The 24,195-nt window shown below is 46.3% G+C and overlaps 1 protein-coding gene across 4 annotated transcripts in view; it reads left to right on the forward strand.

Moving 5' to 3' along the window:
- The window catches only part of HIPK2 (homeodomain interacting protein kinase 2), a 176,597-nt gene that overhangs the window by 148,358 nt on the left and 4,044 nt on the right, over positions 1 to 24,195 (forward strand). For 2 of the 4 annotated variants that reach the window (XM_058654902.1, XM_058654904.1), the window contains exons 10-13: positions 4,147 to 4,286; positions 8,436 to 8,615; positions 10,175 to 10,456; positions 19,549 to 19,796. In XM_058654902.1, coding sequence (XP_058510885.1) covers positions 4,147 to 4,286; positions 8,436 to 8,615; positions 10,175 to 10,456; positions 19,549 to 19,796 — 850 coding nt within the window. Of the gene's footprint in view, positions 1 to 4,143; positions 4,287 to 8,435; positions 8,616 to 10,174; positions 10,457 to 19,548; positions 19,797 to 24,195 lie in introns of all 4 variants that reach the window. The other 2 variants (XM_058654901.1, XM_058654903.1) reach the window with 1 other exon arrangement.

Raw genomic sequence — 24,195 nt, forward strand, 5'->3', positions numbered from 1 at the left:
TTATTGTTCATGAGTAAGGGTGACTTGTCCATCCCATCCTGATATAGTCACCACCAGCACCTGATCCAATGGGCATCAGAATTAGATTGCCATCATTCACATGCCAGCCTTGCCACATCCTAGTTGTATGACTTTGAGGAAGTTATTTTTTAATTTAAATTTAATTCATTTTTATTTTTTATAATACAGTGCCATAGGCTCAGGGATTTCCCCTTCCACTCTCCCCATTCCTTATGCCCCTCACTGTTATTATGGTAGTAGAGTCCTTCAACAACAGTCACAAGTCCATCATACTGCTGTTTAAGTGTATCCTGACGTTGTAGATATAGACAATGGTAGGACATCCAATGATCTATTGTCTAAAAGATACATTGAACAGTTTAATTGACAGTCTTCCTTTTATTCAGAAGTAGACATACATATTACAATGCATCTTCACTTCCCAGTATGCTAGTCTCCATTATACAGTTCCTCTATATGGATATGTACCTATATATTCACTTACCTATATATCTATTGATCTTGTATTTTGTATGAAGGTTGTCTTATATCAGAGAGAATAAATTTTATTCTTTGTCAGAATATTCCATGTTCATATTGTTTAAAAAGATGCCACAACCTTATAAGAAAATTGCAGTCTCCCATTCTTTCCCATCTTTAATTTCTACTACCGCCAAAACAGTAATTTTCAACTTCACTGTTAAATCTGTTGTTTAACTCCATATTTCTAAACATACAAGACTGCTTTTCACTGATTTTTTTTCCACTTTGAACATTGCCGATTGGCTTCCTCCTGAAGTTTTTCCATCATGAAAGATGAAGACAGCTTTCTAACCCAGCCCGTCCACACACACACACACACACACAGTCTTTCTCCTGTTACCCTTTTCTCACTCTCTTTCGTCCTCCCATATAATTTATTCAACCACTTCATAAATTTTACATAACTGCCATCAATATTATAGCATTCTCAACTGGATTCCCTCAAGTACAGTGATTGTATTCCTTTATTGTACAAGTCCTTTTGTTTTTCCTGGAGTTTTTCCTTTCCACTCCACCCACTCCACCCCACCCATGCACCCACCCACCCTCCACCCCCGCTGGGTCAGTTGTTTACCCGTCCATTCTCATGGCACTCCAATCCTTCCCAGAGCTATAAATAGATCTGTGTGTTTGATGTGCTGGTGCATTTGATGTGTTGACCTGTTTGCGCTGACTGACTTCAGCGTCTGTTATTTGCTCTCCCTGGGAAAGCTCTGAAGGCTTTCCCCTGGTCTGCAGTGGTCGTGGATTTCCTGGCTGCATGCTCTCCTGTGGGTCTGCTTTTCCTGCAGAGTCCCGGACACCCTAAGTGCCCTTTGCACCTGGAAAGGTGTCATTCTCCTCTGACAGTTTCTTCTCTGTCTCCTGATTCTTATTTTCACAGTTCCCCCTGATTACGCTTTGATGCTTCCACACCAGCCTTCCAGTTTTCTTGTTTCTGACCCTCTCTCTCGCCCCGCCCCATTTCCTCTGTATCTTGTGTCTGCACTTTCTGTGGCATTGGGGTTTTTTTAAGAATCTTCTTCTGAAATGTTTGCTTCTGTGCTTAGTTTTCATTTCTGAGTTTTTTCTTGTAAGCACAACATAGATTTTACTATCTAAATATGTATTTCTAGATATGATCCTGTTTTGTGGATGTATGAAGTTACTTCAGAAAGTTCATGCAATCTAAAAATGCATTTATTTTGATGTAAAAAAAAAGCTTTGAAATCCACACATAGATTTTTCATGATACACTTTTCCATGAACTTTCTGAAGACTCCATGCATGTTTTTAACAGTGGAGACACTAACTATAGATTTGTGAATTTTTTTTCCTTTCTTCTATACTACTTTTTTGTTCTTGATGCTTGTTTCCTCTGAGTCTTTCACTTGTTTGCTTGCTTTGCCATTTTCCTGTTAGTAGTTTATTTTCCTGTCTGGTGATGCTTGGCTGAAAACAGTGTAAAACTAGTGGAAAGCCCCCCGGGGGGGGGAAGGGGAAGAGAACCACTCAATGTGGGTTTCTCTGTTGTCCATTAAGAGGCAAGCCCAGTATTTTCATTGCCAGATCCTGGGGCCCTCAAGTGTCCTATCTATGGTTCTTTTCTCTTGAACTCATCAGTTCCCCTATGAAGAAACTTCCAGCTCCCTGCTTCAGTGGCAGTAGAAACCTACACACCAGGGATCTGGAAACTGAAAGGTTTAATATTCAGACTTGACCTTGGAAATCCTTCAGTCTGCTAACTCACTTAGTAATTGTCCATCCGTTTTCCAGTTTCTGAAATTTTAAGTGTTATTGTCCCTCTCCTGTTCTCTCTGCGTTTATAAATCCATATTTTTAAATTTCCACTATCATCTCTCCTGGGTTTAGAGAACAATAAATGTATTAATAAGTTATGTATTAATTTAACATTAATAATCACAAGTTATTTAACCTCTCTGTGTCTTGGTTTATCCATCTGAGAATCAAGAGGAAAGAATAGTCCTTTCCTCATAGAATTGATGTTGAGAAGTCAGAAAAATCCATTTATTACTTAACTCATGGCACAGCATCGAGAAATATTAGCTCCGTTCCCAGCAGTACTGATAAATCACAGAAATGTGTGAGGAAGTGTCCTCTCAGTCGAGCTGTGTGTACCAACCAGTAAAAGGAAATGTCAGAATAGCCTTTTGTTCCGTCTCTGAAGTAAAATGTTAGTATCCATTTCAGGGAAATAGGAAAAAATGACCTTAGCTTGATATCAGCATTTATTTTTTAAATGGGATCAGTCAAAACTCATGAAGTCCAGATGACTAAGTCAGTGAGAAGCTTACTCCATTGAAATTGTTACTCATTTAATAATATGAAATTGTAAATAATGTACAATAGCAAAGACAAGGAAACAATCCATATGCCCATCCAAAGAGGAATGGTTAAAGAAACTGTGGTACATCTACTCCATGGAATATTGCTCAGCCATTAAAAAGAATGAAATTATACCATCTGCAACTAGATGGTCCCAGAGCATTATACTGAGTGAAACAAGTCAATCCCAAAAAGACGAATACTATATGTTCTCTCTAATATAAGGAAATCATCATGGAAATTGGAATGTATAGTGGTAGAGTAATAGAGACTATCATATCCAGATGTGAAGACACAATGTAACATGCATCCCTACTTTAAATTCAAAGATGAACTCACAGTGAAACTGTGGGACATATTTAGACAATGAGATGATGGACTGTCTGACATTGTCTGTACCAGCAATGTCGGGGCACACTTAAATAACAGACTGATGGAATTATAACTCTTTATGAAGAACTATACTATTGTAACAAAGTTGAGGGGTAGGAATCAGGAGGGAGAACACAGAATTGTACCATAAAATTCAAAATTTAAAATAATTCTTTTTAAATTTCAAAAAACAATATTTTGAATTTGTAACTGTTTTGACTGATTAAATTAATACTTCTGCTTTAACTTTTGTAAATTGACTTACTGCATAGTGAAGTGCATAAAAATGGCACAGCCATATTTTAGATCTGAATAGACACTTGAAGTGGTCCAGTCATGTTGCAAATGAGCATCCATGCAATCTCTGGTGCTATTTTTGATATCACTTGCTTGATTATTAATTTGCTTTGATATAGTCAGAGAGCTCAGAGCCCACAGCTCATTCCTTAAATGCTTAACAAATACCTGTTGATAAAATGAAAGATGCTATTAACTATAGTGGCTCACATTTCAAGTTTACAAAAAGTAGAATATTAAAATAAAGAAAGCTGCTTAAGGGAAAAACATCCCAATTCACCCACTGTCATCTTTTACGTAGTTGTATGAAATGAGTCAGCTAATGGACTTCTAGAAACTTCCAGAACCACTCACCAGAACAAATTTAGAACTAGACATGCTTTAATATCAATGAATTCTTCCTTATCCACATACTTAATCATCTTCAATTCTTTCACATATGTTTATTTGTCTTCCCTCAGTTTTTTGAGAACAGAAACCATTTCTCCATTTTCACACCCATCACTGGGTCTAGTACAACCACAGGCACAGAATAAGTGCTGGATTCTTAGAAACCGATCATGCGATTAACAAACACAGTGACCACAGACATTCTCTCTCCCACAGCAGGCCTGGCCAAGTGGGACCCAGCAGATCCTGCTCCCCCCAGCCTGGCAGCAGCTAACAGGAGTAGCCACCCACACCTCAGTGCAGCATGCAACCGTGATTCCCGAGAGCATGGCAGGCACCCAGCAGCTGGCCGACTGGAGGTGAGTGAGAAACCCTTCCAAGGAGTGCAGGTGGGTGTGAATGGCAAGTGTGTCTGCTGCTGATGCAGAGCTGTCAGGCTGACCTGTAACTGAATTCCCCAGGTTGTAGAGAACTGTTTCCATTTAAAGTAGTATGTGGATTGTGACTGCAGTGTCTTCAGAGGCTCATCTGAAATAACGTGCCAAAGGGAGTAGACGATTAGCCTAGTGGTTAAGATGTGCAGGTCCCACTCCTGAGTCCCTTTGTTTGATTCCTGGCTCCAGGTCCTGAAGCCAGCATCCTACCAGTGCCAGGGAGGCAATGGAAATGACTCAAGTAATTGAGATCTTGCTACTCACATGGAAGGCCTGGGTTGAGTTTCCAGCTTCCAGCTTCAGCCCTGCCCATCCCCAGCCTTTGCAGGCTTCTGGGTAATGAACCAACTGACGGGAGCTAAGATTCATTCATTCTCTCTCTTTCCAAAGTAATTTTTTTTTAAGATTTATTTACTTGTGTTGGAAAGGCAGACATACCAGAGAAGAAGAGACAGAGAGAAAGATCTTCCATCTGCTGGTTCACTCCCCAAGTAGCCAAAATGGCTGGTGTTGAGCCAATCTAAAACCGGGAGCCAGGAGCTTCTTCCAGGTCTCCTACGCAAGTGCAGGTCTACTAAATAAAAGTAAATAGATAAATGAAGCACCAGAATATAAGAAACTCAGCTTCATTAATTTAGTCACTTGTCCTTTTCCACCAAAAACATAATTACATTTTTTGATCACCAGGGTCCCTGAAGCCCTAGCCATTCTGGGAAGTGTCCCAATGATGCTAGGAGACGTGGGCACATCAAGTCTACCCAACTTCCCAGGGGGAGACGGGGCAGAGGGCGATGCTTTAGCAATGGTGAACTGTGGCATGTTTGAGAGTGTGCCACTTCAGGGGTCACAGCTTCGAGGTCAGAATCCGCCTTTCACAGATCCTAGAGTCCTCTGGTTTGCTGCCCACCAGCACAGTACATTCCGGCCAACTCACTGCCTTCCTGGTGCTTTCATAACCACTTCCCGTTTTGTCTTCTGTCCTCTCAGCAACACCTCTGTGTGTGTGTGTGTTTAAAGATTTCTTTTTAATGGAAAGAAATTTGCAGAGAGAAAGAAAAACACAGAGAAAGGTCTTCCATCTGCTGGTTCATTCCCCAAATGGCTACACGGCCAGAGCTAAACCTATCCAAAACCAGCAGCCAGGAGCTGCTTCAGGTTTCCCACATGAGCACATGTGGGAATGGCTATGGGCCATCCTCCACTGCTTGCCCAGACCATAAACAGAGAGCTAGATCAGAAGTGGAGCAGCCAGGACACTAACTCATGCTCATATGGGATGCCTGCATTTAGAGATGGATGATTAGCCAGTCATTGAGCTGCCCCCATTGGTCTCCTTCTGTGACCTAAAGGCTATTGGAAGTTAAAGGGTACATGGGAAAAGGGAGACAGACATGCAAAGCCCCTATGGAACCTCTGCTGCAGCTTCCTCCATTTTCCACTGAATTTCCTGACCATGGAAAAGAAGGGAGTACCTGGGCCCTGCCCTGCAGCCCGGTGCACTTCCCACTGACAGCATCTCCACACCAGTTTCACCTACTCTGAACACTTCTAAACTAGGCAGCCATGGCTTCCATTCTGGCCTTGCAAGGCTTGGACAGGTTACTGAAGCTTTCTGAGCCACAGTCCCTTCTTGAATATAGTGAGAATAATAACGCCTACCTCATGGGATGATTTGGAAGTTAAATTAAGAAAAACACAAACATTTGGCCTGTATTTAACACATACTGTAGCGATGCCTGGCACATGGCAGGCAATAAATAAACCTGTCATCTTCTCCTTCCCTCTCGCTTTGCATCATGCTCAGCAGGATGGCCTTCCCTCTTCTAGTTCATTAGGAGCAGCAGTGGAGTGCAAAGAGGCCTAATTGCTTCGGGTTTTGCTCGCCACATTTTCTCCCGCAAGGCCACACTCCTGCCATACTTCTCTTTGCTTTGGGCTTTCAGCATGATAGCACGGTTCGTTCCAGCTATAGTCACACATCCACTCATTCATGATTATTTCTTGTCCATTCTCCCTTCCTCTTTTGTCCCTTATCTGCTGACTACAGAAAACATCTAAGGCCAACACAAGCTCTTGCTAATGTCTCTCCATTTCACGGGTTGACCCCAAGCATCCACAACCATGGCTACTAAGAGAACTATCAGCAAAAGACCTGTTACCAGGGGGAAAGGGTGCCACATTCCTGCTACAGGAGAAATAACCACAACGAAATAAAGAGCAATAACTTCAGTTTATTTTTTTAATTTATTTATTTTTATTGGAAAGACAGATTTACAGAGAGAAAGAGAAAGAACTTCCATCTGCTAGTTCACTCTCCAAGTGACCACAATGGATAGAGCTGAACAGATCCAAAGCCAGCAGCCAGGAGCTTCTTCTGGGTCTGCCATGCAGATACAGGGTCCCAAAGTTTTGGATCATCCTTTACTGCTTTCCCAGGCCATAAACAGAGCTGGATGGGAAGAGAAGCAGCCAGGACATGAACCAGGGCCCATATGGAATCCTGATGTATGCAATGCGAGGATTTAGCCACTGAACCATCACACTGGGCCTAGCAGCTTCAGTTTCTAAAGTTCATGTAAATACCTAAAAACACTACCACCATTTCTACAAAAAGTATTTATATTACTGTTTTTATCCTTTTCCCAACTTGCAAGGCAGCATTTTATAATCTGGTAGGAATGAGGAATGAATGTTCACACACACAAACACATTTGAAAAGCAGAGAGAAAAACATAAGTATGCAATATATACACTCCCATCCACTGGTTCACTCCCCTTGTGTCCATAGCTGCTGGGGCAGGGCCAGACCACAACCAGGAAGAAGGAACCTATTCCTTTCGTGAGTCTGACCAGAACTTAAGCCACCTCCACTGCCTGCCAGGAAGCACATTAGCAGGAAACTGGAATTAGGAGGAAAGCCAGGACTTGAACCCGCATACTCCAGAATGGGGTGCATCTCAAGTGGTGGCTCAACCCGGATGCCAGACACCTGTCCACAAATTTTATAACTTTTTTGATACTGAAATGGATTCTTTTAATTTTACTATGTGTTAACTGGACTTTTATGAGCAGATATCTGAATTAATCATCACTTTAAACATTTCTGTGGTAAGCAAGGTTTTGCAGTCTGACCATCACAGATTGGAAGAACTTTGAAATATAACCCATTTTCAGGGTGTATTTGGCTAGTATTTCCACCTACGTGTGTTGGACTGTTACTAATTTTGATTCTAATATCAAACTCTGTACAGGTGTAGTCAGTCTTCATCTAGTTGCTATTCACAAGCCTGTATGTTTCTGGTCAGCTCCTGCACACCTGAGTGTTGTGCTAGCCACTGAGGGAATTCAGTGAAGCTAGCACTGGCTATCACCAGAAATGGGTAAACTCCCAGCCTTCCAAGTGTGTTTTTCACGTAAACTACCATGTCCTCATCAATGAAATAGTAATACTCAGATTTCCTGCCTACCTCACAGAGCAAAATGAAGTCACCCATTGAAGACACTTTATAAATCCAGTGTACATAGTTCACAGCATAAGTACCTGCTTGGTGACTTGGGAAGCTGGAGGAGGGTTTGTCTCCTGTCCCCTGAGTGTAAAGCTCAGAGCCTGCGCCTTTGGCATTCCTCCCACTTGTTGGTCACCCTTCCTACTCACCACCTAGTGGGGCTCCTCCTGCTCCTTCAGAACTTTACAGCTCCCAGGAGACCCACCTGGGGCTCACCTGACACATCTCATCTCTAGGGCCATCTCACAGCTAACTGACACAATCCCAGCTTCCTGCTACAGGGATGCCAGGAACAGGTGATGGGTTCCTGGAAGAGGAGCATGGACTCCTGGCTCCCAGCTTCTTCCTGGCCCAGCCTGTGCTGTGAAAGGCACTCAGGCAGTAAAGAGGCTGAGGGGAGTGCTGTTTCACTCCCTTCCTCTCAAATGAAGTAAATTTTTTAAAAAAAAGTTTTTTAAATCCCACCTAGTTACTTTATTATTGGAGAAGTTTCATATTGTAAAGTAAATAAATAAAGCTCTGCCTTCCTAAAGCCGGTAACCAGCTTTGTGTGCCCTCTCCTTTTCAGGAACACGCACGCTCATGGCAGCCATTACAATCCCATCATGCAGCAGCCTGCACTGTTGACAGGTCACGTGACCCTTCCAGCAGCCCAGCCCTTAAACGTGGGTGTGGCCCACGTGATGCGGCAGCAGCCAACCAGCACCACCTCCTCCCGGAAGAGTAAGCAGCACCAGTCATCTGTGAGGTGAGTAGTCAGAGTGGAGGAGAAAGACCATAGAAACATGAAAGAGAGACAGCTTTCGCAGGCACGGGCTGGGGAGTGCTCCTCAAACTATAGGTCCCATGGCTAACCCTGAGGTTTGTAGGAAGTGATCTGGGCTTGGTGATAATGAACTCAGCCTCTCATCTCACCCTGCTGGCATCCTGAGTGTAGGAGCCCAGAGTCACAGTATGTACAATACCTTAAGAGCTTCTGTGTTTGTTGTTACAGGAAACAAGCAAATTAAAAAAATTACTCAATGATACTTGCTAGTACCTGCCAAGGGAAGACTTTTTCAGTACCACTGAAATAGTACAAACGCCACTTGTATAAGGTTTTATAATAGTGCAGCAGAATCAAGGTCACTGAGTGGGAGATTACCAAGAGAAAACCCCTCCTCCAGGCATTCCTGACACCTCAGGGAAGTTCTTCCCAGGTCAGTGTCAGCCCTCCAGGGTACTTTGGCTTGGCAGCTCTCTGACGATACTCCCATGTCGTCATTTGATCTGGTGGTTGCCACTGGGGGCACCACCATGCCCAACTAAGGGGGCAACCATGCCAGGCACTGAGCTGGCTCACAGCCACACTGGGACCCTCAGGCCTTGGCCTGGTACAGATGAGCAGAAACCCCAGCCTTCCTACCTGTGTGGCAGGTTCATCTCACTAGGTGTCTGCTCGCCATCTAACTGGCGTTAATAAGGGTAATGACCAATATAACTCAAGGTCAATGTTAATTCTAGTGCAAATTATGTTGGAAGATACTTCCCAGAGTTTGTGGAAAACGTAGTTAAAAAATACATTAACTTTATACTAAAGGAAGGAAGGAAAGAAAACTGTACATAGTTTTTTCTTAGCATACATTTTCAGAACCCTTTGTTTTAAAACCTATGCCTTGGCAAAAACATTCTGAGACCAGAAGGCTTTCCCTTGTCAGGTGCTGTGGCATGGATTGTTGTTGTTGTTATTTTAGTAATACCAAGTGCAGACAGTGTGACTGCTAGAGTTGTGAAAAAACATAAAATTGTAACACATCAGCAGTTACATACATAGGTTTATGGTGTGAATCATGAGTCATGTTATTAGCAAAGCTTATTACCAGCTTCAGAAAAGAATAAGAAGCATATCTTGACACCAACCAGAAAAGAAAATTAAGTAAATCTACATTTACTGAGTTGTAAATCCAACTAGCTAAAAGATACTAAAATCTCTGAAGGCACATCAGATCTGAGTGTCACTGTATGGTTGAAATCACGGATATGATGATCTGCCTTTACAAGACTCACCCACCAGGTACAGCTCATGTGGCGCCAAGCCAGAACCCAGAGAAGGCCAGGCTGCTCTCCCTGAACTCACAGCAGCTGTCTGTGGGATCCCTATGGGTGGCCACTGACTTCCCCAGTTACAGACCATGTCAGATCACTGTGACCTTCTGACCTCTTGCTAATGCAAAGCCAGAAAGTGAATGTCTGTAGAGAGCTGGGCTCCTTGGAAGCAGCGCTGGGGTAGACCTTCCTTCGTCAGTGTGCACGGTTTTGTCGTTACAGAAATGTCTCCACCTGTGAAGTGTCCTCTTCCCAGGCCATCAGCTCCCCCCAGCGATCCAAGCGCGTCAAGGAGAACACCCCTCCCCGTTGTGCCATGGTGCACAGCAGCCCGGCCTGCAGCACCTCGGTCACCTGCGGGTGGGGCGACATGGCTTCCAGTACCACTAGGGAGCGGCAGCGGCAGACAATTGTCATTCCTGACACCCCCAGTCCCACAGTCAGCGTCATCACCATCAGCAGTGACACAGACGAAGAGGAGGAACAGAAACACGCCCCCACCAGGTGAGGCAGTGCCACTGCTACAGCTTCCCACAAGGAGCCTGAGTGGGTGGGTCAAGGGCGTTGCCAGCTCAGACACAGTGACCCAGGTGTCTGGGTCCTTTCCATCATCAGACGGAACCATCCCACACTCCAGACCTACCTGTCAGTGTTGCTGTATCCTAGGGTCCCAAAGCTAATGCAAAGGAATGGCAGGCATGTTTTCCATATTAGTTCAAAGCCAAAGTCATTTTGGATCATTTTGTGACCCTCCTCTAAGTAGTTATAGGCTCAGTACACTTCGGAAACTTCAAACTAAAGTTAGACCCACAGTGAGGCCAGAGCATTGCAACCCCAATAAAGCTTAAAAATCTCTGCCTCAGGCTGTTGAATGTTTTCCCAGTTGGTCAGGCTGTTTCCCTAACATTGCCTTGGCTCACTCAGAATTTGAAGTAATTGTCCAATTAATCAGAAATTTCTCTGTATCTGATTAACCCAATCTTTCACATTGCCAGTTGGCTCCTCACCCAGAGAGCAATACTATTTATTCTAGAGTAGCAGTAATTCATGTTACCCTGTGTGCTTCCTGGAGAGAAGGAAGAAATATTTATTTAGTATTATTTTATTATTTTGCCAAACTACTAACCCTCATACAAAATGCAGTTTTTATCTGGCTTGTTCAGCACGGTGGGGGGGACATCCTGGAAAACCCCTCCAAGGCAGTTGGTTCTCTGGTCTTCTGCACCCCAGGATATCTCAGGACCCTGTAGACACTGCAGTCTCCTGACCCCAGTTTTCTGACTCCTCAGCATTAGAACCAAGGGCTGGGGAAGGAGGCCTGTCCCTCCCCAGCCCAGCACTGCCCATCAGCAGGCATCCCCCAGCTGGGAACCAGGCTTACCACCATTCACAGTTAGGCAGGTCTGAGTTATGCGTTCCTGATGGCGTACAATGTAACTAATTAGCGATCACAAAGCCTTTTGATTACATAATAAATCCTCCTACTTGAGGTCATTACAGAATGTACAGAGAGACTGATGAGCAAGTCCTGGAGGGGGCATTCCCTTCCCGTCTCTAGAGGGAAATGCTTTGGTTTTGGCTTTTGTGGCTGGGAACTGGAGTTTCTCATTCAAGTATCCTCTTTCCTGTTGGATGATTCACCTTAGTGCTAGTGTATTCCAGAGAAGACTATGGAACACTTCTGGTCCTGGCATTGGTGCGGAAAGTACACTGGGCTAGTGAGACCAAGCACGGGGATGTACGTATTTGACAGCCATGTTTGCTTTACTCCTCACCTGCCTCTTCCAAGGATGGGCCCCAGTTACCTTTTTTATCCCAGCCCCAAGTTGAATCAGTGTTCAGTCTTTCGTGCTATAGTTGTGACACAGTGGAGTTAGCTGCCATCTGTGATGCCAGGCATCCCATATCAGAGCATCAGCTCCTGTTCCAACTGCTCCACTTGCAAACCAGCTCCCAGCTAATGCACTTGGGAAAGCAGTAGCAGATGATCCAACTGCAGGAGCCACTCATTGGAAGACCTAGATGAGGCTCCTGACTCCTGTTTCAGCCTGTTCCAGCTCTGGCCATTGCAGCCATATAGGAAAGGAAACAGCAAATGAAAGATCTGTGTGTGTGTCTTTTAAAAACTGTTCCATCCACCACCTCCCAGTACCCCACCTCTCTCCCCACCCAGGAACACAAGCTCAGTGCTCCCGTGGGCTCAGCAGTCCTTTCACACAGACAGGACCCTGGCCTAAAACAGTCTGTCCACAGATTTATATAGCACTGGTCATCAGAGGGGCAAACAACCTTGCACTACTTTGCCACCAATGGAAAAAAGCAAACACCATTTAAATGTCTGACAATCAACTAGATTGGGACATCATTTTTGAAGTATGAGATCTGAGTTGACATCGCCTCTCTGTGTGTGCTCCAGAGAGAACTGAGTGGGGCGTCTGGGGAAAGGAGGATGAAAGAGCCATCTCTCCAGCCAGACAACTGACAGTGCTGAGAGCAAAAAGTCGAGCCAGAGCACGCACCTGCTCCCGCAGTAGTCCCAGAGGCCCCAGGAAGAGGCAGAACTGTGGTGCTTGGCAAAGTGTGAAGCCTTTGATGCGAGTGACTTGCAGGGCCCCTGGGGAGGCAAGGGCAGCAGCCGAGGGCAAGTGCAGTGTGACAGACAACTACAGCCAAGCTGTGGACTGCCCAGTGCTGTGGCGTCACCAAGTGGCAAGTGAAGGGCACTGGCCAGGACAGCAAAGACGTGCTCAAGACAGCTTGTAAAGAGGAGGAGCTGCAGACTAAGATCAGAAAATGGTCACAAAAGCATAAGAAACAGTGATAATAACGTTTTCTGCAGAGGGGGAAAAAATGGCTGTTTCCTTAGAAAATGTTTAAGGACCCGAGAAAGTAGGAGAGTGTATTTGAGAAGCCAGTGGCTGTTTTTATTTATAAAGGGGCCATTGTGTGATTGCAGTCCCATTATTATGATGACATTCGGGAATGAGAAATGAAAGCTGAGGGTGGGGGAGGGGTATGGCCCCTGTGATGAGCAGTTGCAGAAATCAAAGACATAACACTGTAAACAGGCAGCAGCTGCACCGGTGTGCGATATTATAACGGGTGCTGCGGCTCCTACATAAATAAGGCAGACAGTCTGTCCCCATGAGGCTCACTGTGCAGTAAGCATGAGAAGATACATACAGGTCATTATAACACAAAACAGAATTGTCAGTTCCATAAAAGCCAGCAAAGCTCCACAGGGACCCAACAGGAATGTAGCTTGAGGAAACAGCAATGAGGACGCGTCTTTTTTTAAAGCCAAGGGTCTGGATGGTTGTGGACCAACAGTGAGGAGAAAGGATTGCAAACTCAAGCCCAGGGACTGGTTGGCTAGAACCTCAGCAGTGGGCGGATGAAAGCAGGAGTTCAAAGGGGAAGTGTCTGGGGGAGACAGCAGAAGGCATGGAGGGAAGGGGCTTCAGGATGAAAGGGAGGTTGCTGGAGCATTGCCCCTCAGACAGCCATGGTGAGCTTTGTCAGGAGTTGCTGACATACTCAAAGGAAAGCCTCAGGCCTGGGGTGGCCAGGCTGCAGCCCTAGTGCCGCCTGGCTGCTGTCCTGCTGCATGGAGAGTCCAGCCCTCCCGTGCTCCTGCCTGGCCAGTGGAGCCCTTGCTTCCCTGACTGCATCCCACTGCTTCCTAATCCCAAATTCTCCCACCCATGGATGTCTTCATGTTGACCTCCCTGACTTCCTTTCTGATTTGCTCCCTATGGCTATTCTGGCGTTTCTAGTTTTCTGGCTGGCCCTATAATTTTGCCTGCAATTCTTCTGACTTCTAGTGTGGCTCAACCTCAACACAGCACCTGGAGGGTCCGAACTGATGCTTCTCCACAGAGATGGCAGCACCTCTACTACCAACTTGTCTTTTGGAACCAAAGTGAGACAAATAATGGTTAAGCCAACTTTTTAGACCTAACTGGACCAGAGATCATGACCTAGATTTTTGTATGTTTAGTGCCCAGGCAAAATCATTCCTGACTACAGATGTGTGACACTGTTGATTGCCAGGGCAGACACAAGGTCAGCAGCTGCCACTGATGAGAGCTGCAGGGCATGTAGGAGGCGGGCTGGGAGTCAGAGTGACTAGTCACCAAGGGCTTTCACCCACACCGTCGCACTCAACACTCAGCAAGTGCAGAGCCGAGGTTCCTGTTCCCACTGGATAGATAAGCAAATTAAGGCCCAGAAAATATCCCTGATAAAGGGTCTAAGAGGCAGAATTGAGATTCAGATGCTGTGCTGTTAACAAAATGGCAAACCTAATTACTGGCAAAAAATAACTGGTGAACTTCCTGCTTGTACACCTGGGAACACAGCAGTTGATGGCCCAAGGACTTGGGTTCCTGCTTCTCCATGTAAAAGACCTGGATGGAGTTCTAGGCTCGTGGCATTTAGAGAGTGAATCAGCAAATGGAAGGCCTCTCTCTGTCCCCCTTCACTGCCCATCTGTCATTCTGCCTTTTCAAATAAATGAACTTTAAAAAAAGACTTTTTTTTCAAAGAAAAGAGAAAGAGCACAGGTGCTGAGTTTAATCCTATCTCTGCCCCAGCTGCTCTGTGATCTCAAGCAAGGAAGTGCCCAAAGTCTTCCATGAGGATGAGAGGAAACAATACAAACACTTCAAATACTAGTATGCATCCAATAAACATTGCTTACATTTAGTAATAAGTGTCACAATAACTGAAAGAAGATGATTCTTTTTTTCGCATGCAGCCTTGGCTATGAAATCCAAGCAGTGGAAGAAATCATGGGAAGCTTATTGGAGATGAGGTTTGATCCTGGTCTTGAAGGATGAAATTGACTTGAGATTAGCAAACAGAAATCAGAAGTCCAGCCCAGCTGGGACCCCACTGGCCAGGGTCACAGATCTGTGTCTGAGCCTCAGATAATGTTTTCTTCCACTGCGAGTGATTTCCTTACTTGTTAGCTCCTCATTTCTTTTCATCATTTTCAAATGATGAAAATCATCTATTGCCATGACAACACAATGCAATCGTGAACTCACAGAGATTTGTTCCTTGTTCAGAAATGATGTTCTGTCAAGGCCATTAAAGCACATATTTCTCATCCTACTCTCATTATCTCACTTCCAGTAGCCACCCCTTAATGGAATTGATAAGCTATAACTAATAATTAGACATAGCAGTGGGATGAATCCCAGTAGTACAGCCACAGAAACATGAGCCTAAAGAATCCCCAGTAGTAATCTCAAATGTGAGCTCAGCAGCTTCTCATTTGTTCTCTGATCTGCATAGCGTATCTGGGGAAAGCAGAAATTTCTAACAATAGAAAAGATTGAAAACAGCCTTCATATTAATTCACCCTTTTCTAAGCCTGTCACATGTAAATCTGAAAAGGCAAGTAAATAAGCATTAAACCCTGTTGTCTGTAATTGTTCTTTAGGCACCGGGGTTTCCTAGCTGTAAGCAAGAGTTAATGGAGGTTATATTCCACACTCGTCAGTAGGCAGGAAGACACCACAATGTAGACCACCTTGTAGTGGGAAGCCCTTTGGCTTGCTGGAGCCACCCTTTTTGATGTACCTGCAATAATAAATCTTCAAAGGGCCCTAATAGTGGACTTTTGGATGATGAGAGTAATGTCTTCCTCTGTCCTTAACAGACTTCAGGTCAGGTTGAGGCAGGATGGATGTCACAGGCCTCTGTCCAGAGTCACATCAGAAAAGGGCAGCAGAGCCAGGCCTGGACTGTCCCAGGACACACTTGTGAGCCAGTCTATGTCATCAGTGGGTCTCCCACTCCCAGAACTTGTGCTTGCCATACAACACGCCCACGTCTTGTGAGATGACGAGAAGCACCACTGTGTGTGTGTGTTACTCCAAAGTGCCATGACCAAATTCATGAGTGCAGGGCAAGGGAGCATGATTCTCTGTGTGCAGGAGCAGCCTCCTAGTTCTTCCCTTGGCCCTGGGAGCACTTTACCAGTGCCAGCGGTGGGGTGGAGGTGAGGGGTTCTTATTAACATCCTTGTTACACAGTAGACCATTCCCACCCCACTCACAGACAATTGCACACTTCATTCATCTTTATCATATTATTTTTACATTCATTTACTTGCTTATTTTAAAGGTAGAGAGATGGAACGAGATCTCTTTGCTGATTCATTCCTCTGATGCCTGCGACAGCCAAGGCCAGGCAAGGCAGACCAAAACCAGGAGTTGAAAACTCAGTCTGAATCTCCCACATGGGCAGCAAGAACCCAACTACTTGACCCATCACCTGCTGCCTTCCAGGGTACACATTAATGAGAAGCTGCTATGTAGAGCAGAGCTGACTCAAACCCAAACACTGCAATATGGGATATGGGCATCCCAAGCAGTAGTTTAGACCACTGCATCAAACGCCCACCCAAATCATTGTCTTCTTCAAACAATCCAGCCTGTCTCCCTACCTTACTTCCCCTCCTTCCTGACCCCTCCCCACGCCTTACTCCCTCTTACCTCAGCTTTCCAAAACTACTTACTGTTCTATGTTTCGTTGTCCCTATTTTCTTAGCCCAGGGACCTTTTCCTAGCATCTTACTTTCTATTTCTTTTGCCAAGTCTCAATGTCTTTCCTGCCCTTGTTCTGGGTGTCTTTACTACCCAAGACTATTTGCTTTTTTGTTCTGAATGCGCCTATGGACTTTTATTTATTTGTTTTGAGATGTAGTGCACACCCTATACAATTCAGGTTTTTTGCATAATATGTAACATACAGAAGATTTGACATTTGAACAGTTTTTAAGTATATAACCCTAGTGATGCAAATTGGCACTGATTGTATACATCACCATTATCTGTCTCAGAAACCTTCCTGTCATCACAACCCAAAATGCTACACCTGTTAAGTGGTGACTTCCCCATCTCTGGTAACCTCTCATCTATTTCTTATGTGTGTGAATATACCTACTTGGGGTCACACAATGTTTGTCTTTTTGTTTCTCTTAATGTTCTCACAGTTGACCCATATTGCATCAAGTATCAGAAATCGTTTGTTTCTATGACCAAATCGTGTCTTATTGTACAGATGTGCCAGTTTTGCTTGTTATCTGTGTGTTTGGTGGACCCTTGTCTCCACTACTTGGCTGTTGTGACTGTGCTGCAATGAACACTGGCGTGTTGGCATTCCAGTCTCTGCTTTAAATCCCTCTGAATACATTCCTAGGACTGGAGTTACGGATCACATGGTAACTTTGCATTTAGCTTAACCTCATCTGCAAACCTGTTTTCACATGTTAATAAAGCTTATACTTGTACTTTTTCATTTAAAGGGTTATCTGTGGGCAGCGTTAGTCTTTATTAATTAAAATTTATTTTATCTTAAGTTAATGAGAAGAGCCATAAATGTATGCACCCAATTCGCTTCTCACTTTCTTTTGAGTTCTTAACAATTATCATCTGTTACAACTCATTTGACAGTTAATCATGGAGGGCTTTGTGACATCCATTATTCTCTTTAACTGCTATTTTAAAGCTTCTACTGTTGAACTTGTCATGTTTTTATACAGTCTCCCACTGAGACTTTCATCTTCTCGAGGGCAGAGACAGGTATTCTATTTCTTTCTACAGGTATTCCCTGTAGTACCTAGCGTAGACCTCCAAGATATCTAACTGATGGATTCTAATTTTCTCTTGTATCAATCTTCTGGTTTATTCATAGACTAGAAAAGAAGAAGCTATTCCAGCAAGTCCCTACCCTGATAGAATTCTCTTTGCCTACCTTGGTATTTGACATCTGCATCTATGTGATGAGATTTATTGGAGATAGAACCCAAGCCTAAACACTAAGTTCATCTGTATTTCATATGTACCTCATATGCACAGCCTGAAGGTTATTTTTGGCAGTATTTTTAGTGCACTTGTGTTTTGATTGTGATCTGTCACATGAGGTCAGGTTTGGAGTTTCCCACTTGAGGCATCATGTGGGTATTCAGAAAGTATCAGGTTATAGAACATTTTGCATTTCCTGATTAGTGACACTCAAGCTGTGATGGTAATGGCAGCTAGCTTTCACAGGATACTTACCATGTGTCGCTCACTAACCAAAGCACTTCACTTTATTCTCTCACTTGGTTCTGAAAAGCAGCCTATAGGATATAGGCAGTTACTGTCATTCCCCACGTTTTACTGATGAGCCCACCCACTGTCCTGTCACCTGCACGCAGTAGGCATGCAGCTGGATGTCCTGGAGTCGGGTATCTGGCACTGGGGCTGTGTTCTTACTCACAGACACAGTTGGGACCCCTTGAACCAGAGAAGACTGAGTGTGCAGCCATGAGAAGAACTGTCTATCCCTGATGTCAGTAGGTCTGGGACTGGGGACAAGGGCCCGTCCTTCCCTTGGGTGTCTCCTCCTCCACACTTCCAGCTTCTTGCAGGCCAACAGCCCTGCTCTGTCCTTACACTTGCCTGCTGCCCAGCTGCCGTGGGCCCTTGAGCTGGCCCACTTATCTGCTGTACCTGGGATGGGCAAGATTCCTTGGAAAGAGCCTGGCCTGGCCTAGCTGTGTGACCTTCGCCAAGATCCCGTGGGAGTGTGTCATGATTCTGTCCAACTCCTATATCTCAGCTGTTTCTCTTACCAAATTAGCTCAGATCACTTTACTTAGGCAATTGTGATTTCTTAAAAATAAATGATCAATATATAAAAATGGAAGAGCATCCATTTTTAAAACCTTACACTATAAGCAATAAATGTCACATCTGTCATCCTACCTGTCTCTTGCTAAACTTGGGGGCAGACAGGATTGATTCCCAGACCACACTAACAATAGCTCTGGGGAAAAAACATGCTGGCCAAAACCACCCCCAGCCAGTTCCTCCTTTATCACTGGATGAAGTTGCACATATCAGCTGAAAGCTGGAAATTCAGAATGACCCCCTCTCAGGACCCACCCAGCAGGAGCCTTCCCACCAGGCCCTGTGCAGTGCTGGCTCTTCTCTGACTCACAGACTGGATAGGGTGAAAGCTGCAAGACCAGCCTAAGAAGGGCCTTCCTGGGGTCCTGGGTGGCCTTCACAGTCATCCCACAGAGCACTCTAGGAACAGAGAGCTGGCAGGGGGCATCTCGATGTCTCGTTCCGTGCCTGGCTGAGCAGCTGCGTCCTGGCTGTGTCCTGTTCCCAGAGTGTCACCTTCCCTGCTCAGAGCTGTGCATTGCTGGATCTCATTTCTCTTTCCACAGTGCTGTTCTCCTGCCCTGAGCTCTCAGCTGGCCTGCCTCTTGCTGGCTCTCCCCACAGGTTTTGGGTGATCCAGAAGAAGTGGGCACACAGTTCTGGGCTCCAGGTGGCACCTTTGCAGTTCTGCTGAGCTCCCACACTCGGCAGGAGGGTCCAGGCCTTCCCAGAAACACCCCCCCTCTGTAGCTTCCAGAAGCACCCGTGGGCCCAGCGCCAGCCCCGCACATGCATCTTCATCCACAGCTGCCCCCACTACTGGCTGCACAGGCAGGGAGCGTTTGCACTCACAGTGTGTCCTCCTGCCACACACCTCTCTTTACAATCTTCTCTCAGTTCTCACTCCTGCCCCTGCCTTTCCCTTCCCAGCACTGTGTCCAAGCAGAGGAAAAATGTCATCAGCTGCGTCACGGTCCATGACTCTCCGTACTCGGATTCCTCCAGCAACACCAGCCCCTACTCTGTTCAGCAACGCGCCGGGCACAGCAACACCAATGCCTTCGAAAGCAAGGGGAGCGTGGAGAACCACTGCACTGGCAACCCCCGCACCATCATCGTGCCACCCCTGAAAACCCAGGCCAGCGACGTGCTGGTGGAGTGCGATAGCCTGGCACCAGGTAAATCGAGGTCACGCAGCCCAGGAACTTGTCCCTATGCAAGCTGCTTTTCCTCTTTCACACCACTCCAAACCCGAGCGCTGGTGAGACAGGAAGTGCCCGATTATCACAGATAAGCCTTCCTGTCATGCCTAGCAGAATGTGTTATCAGCAGCCTTTTCCTCTTTTAATTCTGCACTCACTGCCTGCCTTTTGCAATGGCTCTGCGGCTGGCTAAGTGGACGCCTGTACAATAAAACTACCGGTTCCTACCCACTGGTCTAAAAGGCTACCCGGGATGAGAGTTCCCAGCTGACATCTCACATCTTCCCTGGCAGGCAGGAATGGGGGTGCCATGGACACAGAGTATAGGGAGAGGCTTCCTGCATGGCGCTGGGAGGGATGAAGTGGTCTCCCATGGGTCCCCAGTAGTGCTGTAGGAGGAGAAATCGGGGCTCTGGACTCATTAAAGATTCCTGCCATCCTAAGGAGAGGCTTGTCGTGCAAACCGGGCCCTGGAATAAAGGCTGGACCTTAACCTGAATAAGCCTGCCAGCTCACCCTGACTCTAGTCGGCATTTCTCTAACTCCTACTGGTAACACAGGGGACATAGTGGCAGCTAACTACAGATAGAGTTATAAATTCAGTGGGAAAATTCAGCAACTGACTAGCCCAGAAGAAATCTTCCTGTTCAACTTTTCTGCCCCAAAACACCAGTAGACACACCCAGGCCAGGCCACATCACCACAGTGGGACTGTTTAGAAGGAAAGGGGGTGCGATTGCTGGGAAGACTTCCTTAGTTACAAAAGTCGGTCTTCGAGAAGGACCTCAAAAGTTGTCACCTGGAAGGCCCATTGTTTGTGGGCCATTGGGTGCTACTCCCAAGGGTAAAGAGTGGGGTTCAGCAGTGGGGTCTCTAGGGACTTTCCCAGCATGGCTCTGTATGCAGGGGAAGCACGAGCAGCCGCAGGCCTCTTGTGCACTCCTGCGGTACACTAGGTGCGAGCTCACTTTCAGACACTGGCATCAGACACTCTGTCCCTGGCTTTCTGGTTATTCCAGCTACCTTCCTTTCCCTGGAAGAAATGTTCATTGAACACAACCAGCCCTGCACTCTCTAAAACAGGTGCGAGGAATCCTTTTTCTGCCAAGTTCAGTTATAACATTACTCGTGGGACATACAGAATTGTCCGTTTAAAACCAGCCCACTGTAGGTTGATTGAATTTCGAGTCCCACCTGCGGTTGCCTTGGCAGGGCCAGACAAGATGAGGTCAGACGCATATGTAGCCCACAGGTCGGACAGCCCCCACCCCTAAGAGGGATTCCAGTTTCACATCCTGCTTGGTCCCCACAATTCTAACCAGCTGGTGCAGGTTCCCAGAGGTCTGCCCTCCAATAGGCTAGGGGACCATGCAGACAGGGGATGTAGTGGCCTCTGCGTCCTACCAGAGAAATAAACACAGCACTGCCAAGCTGCGTGGACAGAATCTGCATGGCCTCTTCCCTGTGGCCAGACAGTCCCAGAACAAGGAGGCCCTACCTTCAGGAGCAAGGCCCCCCACTGCTCCCTCACACAGGGCCAGATGCCAGCACATGAGTAGGCATGGGCCAGACTGCAGGCTTCCCAAGTGAGGCACCCTTGTGAGGGAAAGAAAGCAAAGCCTGTTTTTCCACAAGCCTTTAGAGAGAGCTAGCACTCACTTTCCCCATGGCCAGTCCATGCCCCACACCTCCCACCCACCCACTCACCCCTCAAAAAAAAATATGTTCCTCTACCCGGGCAAAGCAGAAGACCTGATTGGAAGCAACATTCTAGGGCAGTAGCAAAGAGGAGCTGTGGAGACGAGGAGAGTAATTCACTCCGCAACACAGGATTCTGCATGCCAATGGCCTGTCCGCTTTCCCACTCACACAGCCTGGAACTGTTTTAAACGATACCCAGCACACATTTTTGGGTTTTAATATTTGCAAAGGATATATCTATCATGTGTGTATTGTATCACCATTTACATTATTTATCCATCTTTTTGAAGATTTATTTTATTTATTTGAAAAGGCAGAGTTAGAGATGTTCCATCTACTGGCTCACTTCCCAAATGACCATGAAGTTGGAACTGGACCAGGCCAAAGCCAGGAGCCAGGAATTCCATCCCTGTCTACCCATGGGTGTGGGGATCCAAATACTTGGGCCATTCTCTGATGCTTTCCCAGCCACAATTAACAGGAACTGCATTAGAAGTGGATTGGACGATTCTCAACCTGGCACTCATGTGGAATGCCGGTGTCTCAGGCGTTAGTTTATGCGATGATGCCACAGTGCCAACACCTGTTTGAGTTATTTAAATGGGAATTTATGAAAGCCTTGAAGCTGTAGATGGAGCTTGTGGAACACACTGCCCAGTGCCCTTCTGAGCAAGGTGACACCTACCCTCCCCTGTGGCATTTCTCCTTTAACTGTAAGATCATCTTGGGTTTGGGAGACTGTGGGGGAGGGCAGGCAGCCTCAGCATCCTGCTGCCCAGGTGATGTATGCAGGCACAGGTATTAGGCGGTTGTGGACACACCAGCTGAAGCAGCTGGAGCATCAGGGCCCCTGAGCCACAAGGTCTGCATGAATGCTACCTGTGTAACCATCCAGCTGCCCGTAGTACTGTCCTTTCTGGGGGCCCCTGCGTGGGCTGAATGCCCAGGAATTTCTCACGTGGCCTTCTCAGTCTCTTGGGTTCTTTTGCATGGCCACAGAGTGAACTCTACTTTGACTTAAGACAAAGAATTCACTGGCAAAAATCAGGGCTGAGGGAAGAGTCGGCAGGACAGTCCCAGACAGGCCAGGCACCGGGTCTCCTGGGACCAGAGCCGCAGTAGCCAGATGGCTGACCCCTGGAGTTGTCCTCGCCTGACTCAGAGTCAGTGACTCTCAGGCTTCCGATCTCCTGTTTCCAGGAGGATGGAATCCGTTGTCACAGCTTGGAGCAGACACCTGCTCCTGAACATCAGCTTCCACAAGGGGCAGAATCCAGGGATAATGACACAAACAGTAGCTGACATGGCTAACACTAATCTCTTCAGGTGCCAGGGTCTCCATTCCTGAGATTTAGATGCTACATGCTAAACCGTCTGTGTGTTAACTCATTTAAGGCTTGTGACAACTCTATCTGTAGTTAGCTGCCAGTATGTCCCCTGTGTTACCAGTAAAAGCATGGAGGCCCAGGGAGGTTAACCTAATCCCACAGGGCTGAGCCTTCCAAGGGTCAGGCTGTGGAGCCTATCCATCCGCTAAGCACTCCCTTACTTCAAACACTGGAGGCCACACTGAGATCTAAGGGGTCTTCCCCAAGCAGGGGAAGACTGAGCAAGGCATGACCAGAAAATCCTACCTAGTCTCCCTACTTAGCCATTAGGAGACCAACCTTCAGCACCAATCCATCATTACTCGGTTCATCTCTGCAGGAGGAATGGCCATGTTAATTATTCAGCCCTCTCTGCACCTTCCCCCTTATTCAGGACTCACCTGCACTGACCCAGCTCTCATTTCCTGCCCCTGCATGGGCAATAACAGGTGAAATGCCAGGCCCTGTCAAGCTCACTTCCTGTCAAACCCTAACCTCTTCACTTTGCAGGCCCAAGCAATAACTTCCCCAAGCTCAATGATGTTTCTTAAACATAGTTAACCACCAAGTACCCAGAAAGTCAGAGTTGGAACAGAGCAGGGACATCCACAGCCGGGACCCAAACAGCACGTATGCCTAATATTTTTGCTGCATGCAGGGAAAAAATTAACTCCAACACAGGGGCCCGATAGCTAAGTGAGGGAGAAGAGCTGAAGTACTCTTGCTAACCAACATTGGCAACTTCTCAATTTTGTTTAACCATATTGTGAGTCTACAAAAACCCTCCACCCCTGAGATTTTGAGGGCCTTGGAGGGTCTAATGGAGTCTGGCCTGCCCACAGCATTGGGTTTCAAGGTCCTGGTTCCTAAATGCAGATATACTGCACCAGGGCCAGGCTGGCTCTGGATTCTCCCAGAAAATTGGCAATTCAGAGACACCTCCTCTAGGGATTCTCATTGAGTAAGTGGCAGGGAGGGACCCCAGATGCCAAGGCACAGTCAGATGTGGGGGCTCAGGTCATCATCACCCTCCATAGCAAAGCAGCCTTCCTCCTCCTTCTCAGGGGCAGGTGGTGGGTTGAGGGAACCACGAGGCTCCCTTCTGCCTCCAGTGTCCGCCACAGCCTCCTATCCCCCGGGTTCCATTTTCCCTCTGCTCACTTGACAAAGCCAGGGCCTGGGAAGGGACATTTTTCTCCATGTCAACAGTTAATCAGCATTCTCTCTTGCCTTACAACCTTTGATTCCATCACTCTGAGAACTGCAATAGAATCGACCCAGCCCAATTCAGTCAAGGGCGTGCTGTT

The sequence above is a fragment of the Ochotona princeps genome, chromosome 25, assembly GCF_030435755.1.
Source record: "Ochotona princeps isolate mOchPri1 chromosome 25, mOchPri1.hap1, whole genome shotgun sequence".
In the NCBI taxonomy this organism is placed as follows: Eukaryota; Metazoa; Chordata; class Mammalia; order Lagomorpha; family Ochotonidae; genus Ochotona; species Ochotona princeps.